This window comes from Lacerta agilis, chromosome 1 (assembly GCF_009819535.1).
Source record: "Lacerta agilis isolate rLacAgi1 chromosome 1, rLacAgi1.pri, whole genome shotgun sequence".
Classification (NCBI taxonomy): domain Eukaryota; kingdom Metazoa; phylum Chordata; class Lepidosauria; order Squamata; family Lacertidae; genus Lacerta; species Lacerta agilis.
The window spans coordinates 22,786,937-22,803,667 of NC_046312.1; the positions used below are offsets into that span (position 1 = coordinate 22,786,937).

Genomic DNA, 16,731 nt, shown 5'->3' on the forward strand with positions numbered 1-16,731 from the left:
CTATATCAGTTGGCTAAGCCCTCTTAGCAACTCTGTGGCAATACCAGGGTTTCCGCCCGCTAGCCCCTCCTGAGGGAACTCCAAGACACAAACTATCGCCTTTCAGGTTAGTTTTGTCCTTTCCCTGAGTTCCCCTCCTCAAGAGCCTATATAACTCGCTGGACCAAAAGAACGACGATATTTTCTTAGCTCAACAACAAGAGATCTTTATTTCTTACAGAACATAACGGTTTCAGTATTGGTTCATAAGCTTAGTTTCTTAACAGTGTAAATTCTTCCTTTCAGCAACACATACACATCTTCAACAATCCTAACCTAACCTAACCTGGCCCCACACCCTCCTTCTTCCAGTCACCACTCTCCTCACACTAACAGCTGCTCCCTCCTTTTAAAGAGCGGAATGTCCCGCCTCCCAAGGGGTATCTGCCACTCAAACTGGGGAGCCCATTAACTCCTAAAACACCGTGGGTCTCTGAACAGCCCCTAACTTAGATCTGATTCATTACAACTGGCAAATGGGAATGCTTTCACTTCTGCACCTCCGCACCCATTGGAAGCAGGTAACCCCGCAAGGCTGTTCCCTCTCCTGTTCCCACTCAGTCTCAGGTTGCCCACACAATGTTGCATGTGACTATAATATCTGGGGCTTTAATGCTCAAACAATCTTCTCTTATAATGTTATTATATCTCTTTCCCACCCTTTAACAAACATGTTTAATAAACAAGACAAAACATTTCAAGTCACAGGAATGTAATTTAATTGCTCAGATGTCTAAATAGTAAGCAAACAGATGCAAACTAATGTCGGGGAGTTGCAAACGCTTAATAGAAGTAATCAACCATCAGTATGCAAATCTGTTGATAGGTGCTGCTAAATTTCCTTCCATAAACAGAAATGGCATCTCTAAAGTTGTTGCCCGAGTGAAGGGTGCTGAGCATTGTGAACACTCTGAATGACTCTGGAACAGGCTCCTTTGCACCCACCGTAAATCATACAGAGGTTGGAAACTTTCCAGCTACTTGGCATTCTGATCAGACCCCATGTTGATGCTTATAATACTACATTCCTGCAGCGCCTTCCAAGGAATACTAGAACGCCTTTCAATATTGTGTCTTGCAGCCCAGATGTCTTTGGGAATGGGTTCGAAAGACAGAAAGGGAATGCAAACGGCCTCCCCAAAATCAGTGGCAAAGCAGGGATAGGGGAGACTTCTTAACACCATTTCCTTGGCTCGGCCCAAAGCTTTGGGCAGGGAAAGAATCAGACAGTTTTTCCATCTTGGGTTCCCAGCTTCAGCTGGACTACAAACCCCATTATCCCTAGCCCAATGAGCATGGGATGATGGGAGTTGTAGTCCAACATCTGGGAACCCTAGGTTGGAGAAAGCTGCTTTATCCTGTGGTGGCGTGCCTTTCTTTATGGTGAAGGAGTGGGGCATACCATCACATCTCCACCATGAAGCGGATGATGCTGGGTGACCCACACCAATGCCTAATTATTCTGTGATGCTCGTCGTTCTCATTCCTCAAAGAAAGGGAGGTGTGTGAGCCTGTGTTAAAAGTACACAATTCTCTCTTGCAACAAATTGCTGGCATGCAGGGCTGCATGTTTACTCCCACTCCTTGCCCCTCGTGTGTACAGAGCTTAGATTCAAGTGTCTGAGTATTTCCCCACCGTCTCGCACGGCATCTGACGGGCGTTAATTTTTATTCATAGCAGTGGCAGATGCTGTTTAAACCAATCAACCAGATAAGGAAGCCATGGCTTGCAGCACCTTGCGCTGATCTGGTTGTAGTTGGTTCCCTCCTGTCACTATGTGCCTCGTTCAGGCGTCAAAGGTGGAGGGGCAGAAGAGGAGAAAAGGGAAAGAAGGAGCCCCTGGAACAAAGGAATGATTTGCCAATGGGAGGCTTTTGCCGCCATTGGGCTGATGGGACCTGGAGTCCAACTGCAGCTGGCAGGCCACAGACTCCTCTTCCCTGGCATAAAGGGATCAGCTCAGAAGGTGCTCCGTCATTATTGGTTCAGCTTCGTTATTAACAATTCTGAACGTTCAGAATTTTCGCAGTGCTGAAATGAAAACGGCACTTACTCAGCTTGGATTCTTTTCATCGTTGGGGACTGCGCAGAAGACGGTGACGTCACCCTGAGCCACAAGAGGGTGGGAGAGAGGACAGCAGAAGTCAGACACTGAAGGCCGTCGTGCATTTATGCTCATATATACCTCAATCAATTGACTAAATGTGGAGGAGGAGGCTCCTATTGTCAGAGGGTGGGCTGAATACCATGTGTTTAGTCTACATTTGGAGAGGAACACGTGTGAAGGGTTTCTGTCTAGCTGTTCCTGCTTCACTAAATAATCTTGGGAATATATGGCTTGGGGAGGATGCAGATAATTTTGTTAGTGATTCCTAGGCCTCCTAACGTAACTACATTTCCCAGGATTCCTTGTGAAGAAGGGCATCACTATTCACCTGGTTTCAATATGTAACATACACTTGTTGTGAAAGTAAGGCTAAGCAATATTCTGTGTATCTGAAGAAGTGTGCATGCACACGAAAGCTCATACCAAGAACAAACTCAGTTGGTCTCTAAGGTGCTACTGGAAAGAATTTTTTATTTTGTTTCAATATTCTAGAGACTGGCTTCATTCTCTTGCATTCATCAAATTCTGGCAACTCTTTCTGAAATGACCTTCACATAAAACCATCTTTTAAGGAAGATGCCCAGGGATCTCTTATAAGCCAAGGAATGCCACTTCTGATGGGCCTCAAGAACGTGACCCACATGCCATTTAGACTGAAATTTTTTTTTAGCATGAGGAATTTATCTAAAGAATGGCCCCGTTGGTGTGTTCTACATACTAATGCCTTCGTGATCACAACAAAGGGTAGTTTGAAAAATCACTTCTGACAATGCTGCTTTTCAGCTCAAGAAAAGTACATTGACTTTTATAAGCTTCTGAATTTACAATATCTCGTTTCCTAAAGGGAAATGCTCCTTAAGTAGGTCTTTGATTCAGTGATTTTACAGCATGCCTATCATAGAGCTCTCATGTTGCCGAATATGCCACCCACTAAATCTATTTTATTTCAGTGCTTTTGTCCTCGATGCAGATGGAGAGTGCACAGAATGCACAAATACCTGCTGCACCTTTTTATTTGGGGGGGCCTCTGTGGCTCAGCACAGGTGAGTCATCAAGAATATGAGTAGGCTTGAGTTTGGCTGTAAACTCAAGAGGTTTCATCAGGAAAATCAAAACAAAACACAATTGAGCTGTATCTAATTGAGCTGTCTTCCATTTGTGGAAAAGAACTTCCCTTCTCCCCAAAATCAGTCATGGAGGCTCCTCCAACCTTCCGGAGTAGATTTGGGGGAATGTGGGGGGCGGGAATTATGCTTGCATTAGCAGGACAGTTTTGTTGACTGGGTTGTATCCAATGTTACTCATACAGAAGCAGATCCATTAAAATTAATGGACACAACTAACTCATGTCCATCAATTCCAAAGGGTCTACACTTTAGTAGAACTTAGCTGGATACAGCCCAATGCGTGGTATCCAACTAAACTGTCACATCAGTGCAGGGATTTGTCTTTGCCTTCTCCCCTTCCACGTGTGCCCTGCACTGTTGACACATCTGCTTTGGAGAGTTGGGGGGAACCCCTAGAACAGATTGGGAGGAGCTGCATTGCACAAGTGTGAATCCTTGTGCAGCCCAGTTTTATGGGGTGTATGTTTGTGTGTTGGGGAGGGGTAGGAGAAAAAGGTATCTCAGCTATGGTAAAAGCCAGTGAAAAGAACTGCAACTTTCTTTGAAGAAGGAGTTTCTAAATGGTATATCTCAGGCATGTCCAACAGGTAGATCGTGATCTAACGGTAGATCACTGGACGTCTGTGGTAGATCACCGGTAGATCAGTGGCTCCCCCCAAAGCAGCTAAAAAACTTCGGCTCCCCTAAAAAAAAGCTCAACATCTTTGACCTGAACCACCAAAAATAGGGATCTCCTTCCTAAAAAAAAGCTCGATGTCACTTTCCTCTTCCCTAAAGAAGCTCAACAATTTTTATGTGAACCCCCCCAAAACAGGGCTTTTCTTCCTAAAAAAAGCTCAACAACTTTTACCTGAACTTTTACCTGAAAGGGGGGTTAGATCACTCCCAGATTTTAACTCTGTGAGTAGATCGCAAACTCTTTGAAGTTGGCCAACCCTGGTACATCTGATGTCACAGCCATATTGGTGCTGGAGCATAAGAACAGGACAAAATTTGCCTCAAAGCACTCAAGAGGCAGAGGTGTACAGGGGCTGGCTAATCTGGAAGGTCAGGTGTTTCCTCACTAGACCCTTAACCCTGACTCTGTCTGGTGATACGAGAATCAGAGCCTGAGAGGGGATATTAGTCTAGCAGCCACATGACACAGCTACTTCACATGCTCACCTTTTAATATGACTAAATGAAGATTATCTGACACACAAACCCCATTTAAATTTCTTCATATGCATTAATATTCGTAGCCCTTCGACTCCCACCCCTTAGCCTAGTCTTGTTTGTTATTATACTTTTTGGGCCACACCCAAACGAACTTGAACCTCCTTTCCATCTTTTGTTACCAACAACTCGACCAGAATAATTTCCTGGTGTACCACCCTGGGCCAGAGTTACTTGCAATAACCATTTTGTTTTATCGCATTCTCGCCATTTATTGGTAGAGAGAGAGATGCTCTTGCTGTTAACAAAATTGCCCCCTCCTTTCAAACACACTTTCCCTCTTACTAGTTTTGCTGCTGAAATTTTGTTTGAAGGAATATGTAAATATGTCTGCTTAGAAAGCATATATAATAGCCTTAATCTCAAAAAAGGGCGCCTTTTCTGGATTTCACAGAAATGGTCACGAGCCCAGCATCACCAGAATGGCAAACAAGCAGAATTGAGTATGAATATTGCCACCCCCCCCCAAATGCCATGTACCTTGGTGAGGAGAACTGGGGGAAAGACTTCATTTCATCAGCCTTGTTATCTGCATTGTCTTCCACCTACAACCCAGAGAAAGCATCTGTGTTATTGGTGTAAAAGAAATGAAAAGAGAGAGGAAGGAACTGTAGTCTGTTAACATGTGGAACCGAACCTGTCCCCTCCCCAACATGCATGTGCTCTGCCACCGTACCAGGAACGCAATGTGCCTGGACTTTTCTGGTATGAGAATGGGCCATACCTCAGCAGTAGAACATTTGCAAGCAGGAGCTCCAGGTTCAATCTCTGGCATTTCCAGGAAAGGCTAGGGAAGGACTCCCGTCTGAAACCACGGAGAGCCGCTGCCAGACAGTGTACATAATAGTGAGCTGAATAACCCAGACAGCTTATTATGAGAACACGAGGCCTGCTAGTGTTTCATATTTTAGTTGACACACAAACCCCATTTAAATTTCTTCATATGCATTAATATTCATAGCCCTTCCTCTCCCACCCCTTAGCCTGGTCTTGTTTGTTATTATACTTTTTATTGCCGTATATTCCGGCGTATAAGACGACCCCCAACTTTTCCAGTTAAAATATAGAGCTTGAGGTATACTCGACTGCAGATTCTCCACCTGGCGTATAAGACGACCCCTGACTTTTGAGAAGATTTTCCTGGATTAAAAAGTAGTCTTATACGCCAGAATATACGGTAAACATTAAGGCATCAAGTATTTGGGCCACACCCAAATGAACTTGAACCTCCTTTCCATCTTCATGCCTTTCCATCTTCAATCAAACATTAGAAACTTCCCTAAACAGGGCTGCCTTCAGATGTCTTCTAAAAGTCAGGTAGTTGTTTATTTCCTTGTCATCTGCTGGGATGGCATTCCACAGGGCAGGCGCCACTACTGAGAAGGCGCTCTGCAGTGAGGGAACCGCCAGAAGGCTCTTGGAGCCGGACGATGGAGGTGGAGACGCTCCTTCAGGTATACTGGGCCGAGGCCATTTAGGGCTTTAAAGGTCAGCACCAACACTTTGAATTGTGCTTGTAAACAGCTCCATGGAAGATGGAGCAAGCTTGTTTTCTCCTGCTCCAGAGGGTAGGACCTGAACCAACAGATTCAAGTTACAGTGGTACCTTAGGTTAAAGGCGCTTCAGGTTACAGACTCCGCTAACCCAGAAATAGTACCTTGGGTTAAGAACTTTGCTTCAGGATGAGAACAGAAATCATGCTCTGGAGGCGTGGCGGCAGCAGGAGGTCCCATTAGCTAAAGTGGTGCTTCAGGTTAAGAACAGTTTCAGGTTAAAAACAGACCTCTGGAACAAATTAAGTTCTTAACCTGAGGTACCACTGTATATGAAAGCAGATTCTGATTAAAAATCAGGCAGTAAGAGTTGTTTGGAACTGGGACAGACTCTCTGAGGTTGTGGGCTTTCCTTCTGGGACATTTTAAAGCAGAGGCTGGATGGCCACCTGTCATGGATGCTTAACACCAAGGGTCTAAATAGTGATCCATTTCAACGTTATCACCGCTTGGAAGGTTAAGATGTAAAATGGCTTGTTGACCGAAATACATTTAAATATATCACTTGAATTACCTCCTTTATCATCTTCTGAAAGTCAGCCATATTACTTTTTTCTGACCCTTCAGACGCCACTTGAAAACTGCAAAATGGTAATATGATATATTAGGCAGATCTTGAAGTTACCTTTAAACAACACACTGGTTTTTTCTTCTTCTTCTGTATGTCAGAACACCCAACTTCCAAAAAACAAAACAAAACCCTAATGGAAATTGTAATGCTTTTAGATACCTGGGACAATCTCATCTATGCTCTTGCCTGTGTGATGAAGGCACTGATGGGTGAAAAGTGCAAATCCATCTGCTTAGTTATCACTGCATTTTAGTATTGAAGGCAATTGCAACATAGATGAGGAAGCCAGATGATATTAATAGCTACCGTTGCTCAGCTTGGGCACATCCTCAGTCCTATGAATAACGAGCTACACAATAGATATTCATGGTCCTGACAGCATTCAGCAACCTCCTCAGAATGGGAAGATTTGACAATATTAGATTGGGAGAACGTGTGTTTTGGCAAAGAGGGTGTCCACTGTGTATCACACATATTTCTCAATAATTGGATATATTTCCTACAACACTGTTGCTGCTTATCTTCCATTATTTTGGGGAGAAATTAAAGAATAAAAAATACGTGGAGGATATGCAGTAGTAGCAGTGCTTAGAGAACTTACTGTTGATTGAAACAACCCCATGAATGTATATAGCACTTCACCGCATAAGAAAACACATGCATATACAAAATAATTTGATCAGTGTCCAATACACTTATCATACCCACAATGCCAAATGTAAGAAAGGGATTGAGGATCAAAACTTTGGTTGTTTTTTTTACCTTGCTTATATCAGTGTAAATCCAAGGGAATTCTTTTGGTTTCAATCAATGACACTAAATTTGTATACCAATGTAAGTCACGGTGGTTCTCAAGTTAGGATGTTGGCCTTGAATCTTTAGAGAATTGAGTTCAACTGTTAAGTCGCAAAGTGACCTTGGGCAGGTCACAGTATCCTAGTTTTAGTCTAACCAACTTATCTGTTGACATGATCAGACACTGCATATGGCAACCTCTCTTTTCTCATTTCAACTCTGGAACAGAGGTCACCATTTGCTAATGCTATTATTATTATTATTATTATTATTATTATTATTATTATTATTCTAACCACAGCCACTCTGAGCAGCTTCCAACACACATAAAAGTATAAAAAGCATCAAACATTAAAAACTTCCTGATACAGGGCTGCCTTCAGATGTCTTCTAAAACCTGTGTAGTTCATATATCACAATGTGAATACATTTCAATATTCAGAGCATTGGAACATTAAGTTTCTGTAATTATGTATTAATGTTGAATTCCATGGCTTAGAGCCAGACTAACTTCCTGTTCGCTTCTGAGTCCAATTCACAGCTTAACACTGAAGACCTAAAGGAGTTGGAACATGAGTATTTGAAGGAGCACCTCTCCTGTCATCAGCCTGCCTTTTGTCTAAGCATCAGTGGATGAAAAGTGGGCCGAAAATAAATTTCAATAAATACATTAAATCAGTTAGTTGAATTTAGGACCTATTGAAATTAAGGGGACAAATTAGATTAAGGTCGGTGTCCAACGCACTCATTCTGTTAGCGCAAGGATTCCCACTTGTGCAATGGAAATCCCCCCTCTAGTCTTTGTGCATGCCCAGCACCCTCTCCAAATCTGATCTAGAGGGTTGGGGGAACCCTCTAGGGTGTGGAGGTATATGTGGACAGAGGAAAGGGAGGGGGAAGTTTCCATCTGGTACACTAGGTACAAATATGAAGTCGTGGGTGGCAAGGAAGCATGCAGGTCCACTGCCCCACGACACGTATAGGTTTCCATAGCTGAGATTAGACACGAACCGGTAGCTAGATGCAGCGTTCATTATAAGAAAGCTTGCAGCATGACTGAGCACAGACTGCTTACAAAGGTTTTTCACCTGCTTATGTCGGTCTGTGTTTCTGCTTCCACCTGCTTGGTGATATTGCTTATTTTCTGTCTTGCTGGCTTATAATATCGGTACTGCGAAAGGAAGGACTTAGCATCCGATTTCAAAGTGCGTGGAGTGAATGGCTGCCGAGCATTGGTGAAATGTTCAGAGTGCTTGTCAAGGAGATCCCCGCTGCACACTTTGGGTTCAGGGTTCGGGGCCTTGTGAAGATGCTTGTTTGCAATGCTGTCGGAAGAAGAGTTGGATGAAATTTTGGAGGGCAACCTCTGGAGACTCGGTGTACTGGCACATGAGCTTGGGTCTGAGATGTTGGAGGCTTTCGGAGCATCTTTCCTGGCAGGATTCGCAGCATTTGGAAGGGATGTGTTTTGCCTCTCTGGAGTTGCCTGGGGGCCCAACACACACCTTTGTTCACTAGGTGTACACGAGGGTAGCCCAATGTTGTCTTCTGCTTCTAAGGTATCCTAGCAGGGAATGAAAAATAAATACACAGAGAGTAAGGCTCCTTCTGCTTTATTTCATTAAAAAGTACAGTCTTTTCCCCCAGCTTTAATGTGTGCAGAGGAGGGCAGTCAAAATAATAAAGGGTCTGGAAACCAAGCCTTATAAGGAACAGTTTGAGGGAGTTGGGTGTGTTTAGCCATTGAAACGAGGAAACTGAAAGCAGATATGATAGCCATCTTCAAATATCTAAAGGGCTGTCGTGTGGAAGATGGAGCAAGCTTGTTTTCTCCAGCTCCGGCAGAAGCTAGGATCTGAACCAATAGATTAAAGTTACAAAAAAGGAGATTCTGACTCAATATCAGGAAGTATTTTCTGACAGTAGAATGGACTCCCTTGGAAAGTGGTAAATTCTCCTTCAGACTCTCCTTTCTTGGACATTTTAAAGCTGAGTTTGACAGCTATCTTTACTTGAGATTCCTGCATTGTAGGGGGTTGGACTGCTTAACCCTGAGGGTCCATGCCAACTCTACTATTCTATTATTTATATGATTTCCCCCCACACACTATGTATTTATGCTTTGTTAGCCACCTTGAATATGGTACATGAACAGGCAGGTTATTAAACTGAACAATAAATGAAAGAACTTGCAACTTAATATCATCCCTTTAGAATCATAGAGTTGGAAGAGACCACAAGGGCCATCCAGTCCAACCCCCTGCCAAGCAGGAAACACCATCAAAGCATTCCTGACAGATGGCTGTCAAGCCTCCGCTTAAAGACCTCCAAAGAAAGAGACTCCACCACACTCCTTGGCAGCAAATTCCACTGTTGAACAGCTCTTACTGTCAGGAAGTTCTTCCTAATGTTTAGGTGAAATCTTCTTTCTTGTAGTTTGAATCCATTGCTCCGTGTCCGCTTCTCTGGAGCAGCAGAAAACAACCTTTCTCCCTCCTCTATATGACATCCTTTTCTATATTTGAACATGGCTATCATATCACCCCTTAACCTTCTCTTCTCCAGGCTAAACATACCCAGCTCCCTAAGCCGTTCCTCATAAGGCATTGTTTCCAGGCCTTTGACCATTTTGGTTGCCCTCCTCTCGACACGTTCCAGCTTGTCAGTATCCTTCTTGAACTGTGGTGCCCAGAACTGGACACAGTATTCCAGGTGAGGTCTTTAGATTGCTGGGATTGTGATACTGCTAGAGAAGACACTCCAGCAGCAAAAAAATTAGGAGTACTGACCAGGTTCTTGAAAGCACAAGGCCCCAAGGCCAGATAGCTTTTTTGAGAGAGAGAGAGAGAGAGAGAGAGAGAGAGAGAGAGAGAGAGAGCAAACCAGTTAGCACTGAAACAGAACATTAAAAAAACAAAATGCAGCACATGCACTATTGCCACACATACTAATATTATCAATGAAGTGTGGATTAAATACTTAAATAAATCACATGGTAGGTTTAAGGCATCTGAAAACTGAAGGCTTCAAAGAAAACACCAGGCATGCTACCTGCTTCCTTTCATCTTTCTTCATAGATTTATCAGGACTCCTATTAGTTGGAAGTCTTGTGTCCTATGTGCCCACTTCTTATTAAGGACTCTTAAGTGGAAAGCACACCAGTGTCTCGTGGAGTGCTGCAGTGTGTGTGGGGGGGGGGGAAGGCCCCGGGTGCAGAATTCTGAAGGGGTGCAACCCAGCACCTCCACAACAGGCTCCCTCACCAAGGCCACGTGACTGCCACCTTCCGGAGCCACGGGGAAGCAAGCTGTGCTTGGGCCGAGCCTTTGGGGGCTGCGACGGCACCTCCTTTTCATGGCTGGAAAAAGGAACCATAACAGCACATTCTGGGACACCCATTCAGAATTCTTTTTAAACTGTGAAGAAACCTTCTCTTGCAGCTTCCCCTACCATAGGAATTAGTACCCACACAATGTGTTTCCTATCTCCCGAATGTTTACCCACTCACAACTGGCATCAATGCCGTTTGTTGGCAGGGAAACCAACTATTATTTCTTTCTTTGTGGACTTTGCTTGGCCTTTCTACATGTAACTTCTAAGGTGGCTTACAAACAGTCTGAAAAAGAATGCAAACGAAATGAAAATGATTAACATAAAAACCAGCTAAAAATCCAATGGCAACGAAAGCTGGCAACACAACCAGCCACAACCTGAGGTTATACACTGCTCAAAGGTTGGAAAAACAGTTTGTCATGGTGGCTAAAATATGACAGAGTAAGGACAGACAAATGGTGTCTGAGGAAGGAGGGCACTGCAGATTTGGGGTACCACAGCAACAGCAGCAACAGCAGAAGAGTTTAGATTTGATATCCCACTTTATCACTACCCGAAAGAGTCTCAAAGCAGCTAATATTCTCCTTTCCCTTCCTCCCCCACAACAAACACTCTGTGAGGTGAGTGGGGCTGAGAGACTTCAAAGAAGTGTGACTAGCCCAAGGTCACCCAGCAGCTGCATGTGGAGGAGCGGAGATGCGAACTTGGTTCACCAGATTACGAGTCTACCTTTCTTAACCACGACACCACACTGGCTCTCACTGTTCCTTATTCCCAAGGATGGGGCTTCCAGAGCAGTGCCTCATTTGATGACATCAGTGCATGGGCAGGTTTATAGTAACTAGATGAAATGCTGGTGGCAATGGGGATTTGCCATGGTGAGACCAAGCCCTAAAGGAAATTTAGGGAAGTTGTGAGAGCTAACCTAGGACACATCTTTGTCTTAAACCAAAATTGCACTTATTGATCCCCCTTTTTAAAAGAAACAACAGACGGATGCTGAAGATGGTATTTGGAACTGGATTACAAATCAGACCACTTCCTATCACTTCATAATAGGGTACCAAGAATCCGGGCCTCATTATTATGTGTCCGCTTTACTGTCTTCTTTCAACTCCATTTATTCCTGCTTCTGGTCTTCAGCTGTTTTTTATTTAGTGAGATACAAAGGTAGCCTGAAAGACACATCATCAAAATGCAGATGCTGCAGTTTTCTAGTGTAGTGGAACTTCTAGCTAGCTTCATCTGAGAAAGCTACTTTGCAGTGCCTTTGAAAGCTGTGATTTATTTTTCACTGTCTCTTAAGGGTAGCCTGCTTGGTCTGAATATGATCGCATTTCCCTCTGATATGACACTTTTTTAAATGGGCTTGAAAAAAGAGGAATTCAGAGAAGACATAAAAGTAGGAGAAGACAAGTAGAATGTGGAAATAATCCACTAAAAGATAGCAATACAAATCTAAGGTAAAGGACCCTGGATGGTTAAATCCTGTCAAAGGCTCTCATCTTGCTTTCAGGCTGAGGGAGCCGGCATTTGTCCACAGACAGCTTTCCGGGTCATGTGGCCAGCATGACTAAGCCACTTCTGGAGAACCAGAGCAGCGCATGGAGCGGTACCTGTTTATCTACTTGCACTTTGCCATGCTTTCGAACTGCTAGGTTGGCAGGAGCAGGGACCAAGCAACAGGAGTTCACCCCATCACGGGAATTTGAACTGCCAACCTTCTGACTGGCAAGCCCAAGAGGCTCAGTGATTTAGACCACAGTGCCACCTGTGTCCCTCAACAGGCTATGAGTGCAAGATTGATGTATGTGTGTAAGCAAACTTACAAAACACCTAAAACAGAGTTGCTGCTTGGTAAGAAGAATGCAAAATAATAATACAAGGGTAGCCAAAATGGTGCCCTCCTGATGTTGTTGGGATACAACTCCCATCATCCCTGCCAACTGGCCACGTTGGCTAGAACTATTGGGGGTTGGAGTCCAACAACATTTTGAGTACACCATTTTGGCTATCCCTGGACTATGAGATACATTATTTTGGGGAGGGGAGAGAGATGCAGACAGTCTTGTAATGCTGGAAACTCTAGATAATGGACCAGACTAAGGAATAAAAATGTGAATGATAGCAAAAAGAAGAAGAACAATTGCCTTGAAGTATGAAACAGAATGAGCCACACATTTGAGGATGCTCAGAGCTAAAGAAAAGCTCAGTATAGATAGATGTGCATTTTTAGAGGAGAAGCTTTGGGCCAGCTGTGGCCAGCTGATAAGACCAACAATTGCTCTATTCTTGTTTCTGTCACCTCATGCCTACAATCAGAGCATAAATCACACAACTGAGACTTAATGGTTATCATCTCAGTTTTGATATTATGTGATAACAAGTCCATATTCCTCTCCACCACACCCCACACCAAAGGAATTCCTGGGTGCTGTTTGGTTTTGGAAATAATTTTGATTAAAGATTTTCTTGAATTACAAAAGAACATGCAAAATCTCTCTTTTTTATCATAGAGCCTCTTAGTTACATTCAAACACCATCCTGCTACTGTTTTATATCTTCCTATATACGAGGTCTCAGGTTGAAAGAAAGATTTCATCACAAATGTAACACACTCTTGGCTGTGTACTCTGACCGACAACTTTAAAACGAGCCATTCCACAGTAGGGCTTGGCCTGTTTAGCATGGTTATGAAAAACAGATTGTTTTTGGAGGCACAGGAGATCTTGTCTTTCTTGTTCTGTTATTTTGATGTGCTAAATATTATTAATACAATAAATTATACAACAAAAATTTGATAAAATCCAAAAGACTAGGAGTTCCCAAACCTTTGTCCCCATGAAGCACTTGAAAATTGCTGAGGGTCTTAGTGAACCACTTACTGATTTTACCTTCCGCTTGTCAATGCAGAATATAATGTGCTGTGCTACCTCCAAGATTTCTCCAATGAAAACAGGGACGTCGTAAGGAAAAGCGGGACATTGGAAGATGAAATCAAAAACCAGGATGGCTTCTGTAAATCTGGGGCTATTCCTGGAAAATAGGGACACCTGGAGGGTCTCTGCTAGATGCTGTAGAATTTCTAATTGTATTTTCTTAGCTTTTGATTTTTTTAAATTTGCATTTTATTGTACTGCAATTTGAATTCCACAGAATGCAATATAAAACATGATAATAAATAATAAAATAAATGTAGAAATACAAAAGGAATAAAAATACAATTAAAAATCAACAAGAACAATTAATGTGCTGTGCCCACCATTCACAGCTGCTTCTCCCATTGTTCTTCATAGACCTGCCACTGAGGACCACCTGAATGAAGCCCACGGGCCACTGGAGATCCATGGACCACAGTTTGGGAACCCCTGCAATAGATCAGTCACCACTCAAATAACAAAGAAATGAGGCATCAAAATCACAACAATGGGGCAAGAACAAAAGGGAGTGTTCCCAAGAGAAATAATTAAGTAGTGCTCCTTAGCGGCCTTTTGACCTTCAGTGGGTCAATTTCCATAAACACACCTGCAGAACAGAGCTGTGTACAATGGGAAGGAATTAGGAAAGTTGGGTTGCGGATAAAACTAGGGAGTCAGCACTCCTGAAGGCTTTGTCTGACTTTGAAATGCAGAAAGTCATTCAAGATTTACAGAAAACCATGAATCTGAACAGGCGACAGACACATCCTGTTCCTAGGGGACTCTTCCCATGGCTTCTATTCGATACTGAAGCATGAAACCAGAAGAAAGATACTCATGGAGCAGCTAACCTTCAGCAAAACACATATATCTTTCACACAGATCCCATTGAGTGGTGGAAGCGCTATTGAATAACCCTGACAGCACAAAACAAACCACAAAGCTTCCTAGTTTTGCCTCTCTGCTCAGCCACCCAGACCTAGTCTTAAAAAATACTGCGATCTGCACAAATAGGATATGTTTTATCGAACAGGAGAACTTTGTAACACTTGCTCAACCTGATGAATTGCAACACGTCAAGGACACGGCCGTCGTTTTTTCAGTGCAAGTAGGTTGCTTTAAGAATTTCTGCATGGCACAAGAAGAGGTAGAAATACTGATTTGGGGATAGCTCAAAGTGTATAGTACACACCACTTGCCAGTTTGCAACATAGTATTTTGACTCAAAACATTGGGCTGAATCAGACTTAATGCTAAACTATACTGTAACTTTCTGAGAATGCACTGCAGGAGCCTCCAAGCTTCTGTGTTCCCTCTCCTTGGACACAAGGAAATTGGAAGTTTTCACTTCTGTATTCCAAACCACAGTTTGCCATGCCACCTTAACCTACAGAAACTGTGGTTAATCTTAGCTTTGGTTAGCAGAAAAAACCAACTTCAAACCATAGTTTTGTAATTATAGTTAAGATTAATCACAGTTTAGGGTTCTGATGTCATGCTAAACTATTTTTGCTTCTGTTTTAAAGTAACTGCAGTTTAGCATGTTGTCCGAACCCTAAACTCTTACTCCACAGTTTAGGGTTGGGAAAACATGCTAACTTGTGCTTAATCAAAAATAGAAGCAAATTCTTCTGACCTCTTCCTTATAGCTTTGCCCTAGGAGATAGGAGAAGGAGTCGGGGGACACATTTAGTTCTCTAAAGCTGATTCTCATAATGCTAAACCAGGGATAGTGAACCTATCGCTGTCTAGATATTCTTCAACTCCAACTCTCACCAGTCCCAAACAACAAAGCCAATGGTCAAGGCTGATGGGAAATGTAGTCCAAAAACACCTGGAGGGTCACAGGTTCCCCATCCCTGTGATAAACCATAGTTTAGTGTTACATCAGAACAGAGCAGATGCATTTTAAATCCCAAATCTGGCATAGATCCAGCATTCTCAGGGGCTTTTCAAGCTCTAAGGTTTGTTTATTCAATTTTATCAGACAAAAAAAGCTAGTTATAGATGAGGCTTTCCATTTACATGAACAATTTTTCATATAGGCCAGAAAATTCTACTATATCATATTGGAATACCTTAAATAACAATTGAGCAATGTGCCTATCCAGTTTATAAGATGCTTTGTTTACTCTTCCACATGGGCAACTATTGCAAAAAGCAGCTGGTGATCTCTGTGAGAGCAGGGATTCTGAATGGAAAAACCGGGATCACATGTAGCCTTATGTCTGCAGCAGGTAGATGCAACTGCAACACCAAATACTAATGCTAATGCTAAAGCTAATAAATGCAAACTTGCTGATGCATGGAAGATTAGATGCCAGCGCTCATCACTATTAATGCGAAGAGAATGCAAATGAATACCACTTAAAAAGAAGCAGAATAGAACAGAAAGCCAGGTAATAATCAATGCTAAGATGGGCTAATTTGTTTGGACATTGATTTTGTTGGTTATCCAGGAAAGCGTATTTATTAGATGGAGTAAAACCTCAGAAATTTCTATTCATCCATCATTGACTGCTCATAATACCACAAAGTGCTTAGACAGCACAGATTCATATAGTGTAATTGTTTAATGACTTTTCATTCTGTTGTCTGAATATTAAGATTCATTATAATTTACTTCCCTGGCCCCCAATAGCTGAGAAATTATGAACAGCCTGATTTAGAAGATGAATGTCATCTAATATGTAATCTCTTACAGCAATCGAAGCAGATCCCAGTTAAATTAATGGAATTTAAAGATAAAACAGGTGAGCAGAATCTCCACACAACCTGCTTGTTGCTGGGATGAGGCAGGTTGGTCTGCTGGCCACACACTGGATGTAAGAATATATAAGTAAGAATAGCATAAAGCATTCCCTCCACTTTTGCCTCTACAGATATCTTAGATTTGCAGCTTGATCCTAACCATGTCTACTCAGAAGTAAAACAGATGAAATCCATCGGTTTGTAGACCTATTACAAAAATATTGCCAATTTATATGGCAATTAATATTGCCGGAAAAAATATCAACAACCTCAGTTATGCTGATGATACTACCTTGATGGCAGAAAGTGAGGAGGAATTA

General features: G+C 42.6%; 1 protein-coding gene across 4 annotated transcripts in view; it reads right to left on the reverse strand.

Moving 5' to 3' along the window:
* The window catches only part of SPATA7 (spermatogenesis associated 7), a 59,371-nt gene that overhangs the window by 14,765 nt on the left and 27,875 nt on the right, over positions 1-16,731 (reverse strand). For all 4 annotated transcript variants that reach the window (XM_033141591.1, XM_033141606.1, XM_033141598.1 and 1 more), the window contains 4 exons: positions 8,498-8,973; positions 6,558-6,624; positions 4,970-5,034; positions 2,094-2,147 (listed from right to left, as the gene is read on the reverse strand). In XM_033141591.1, coding sequence (XP_032997482.1) covers positions 2,094-2,147; positions 4,970-5,034; positions 6,558-6,624; positions 8,498-8,973 — 662 coding nt within the window. The remainder of the gene's footprint in view (positions 1-2,093; positions 2,148-4,969; positions 5,035-6,557; positions 6,625-8,497; positions 8,974-16,731) is intronic.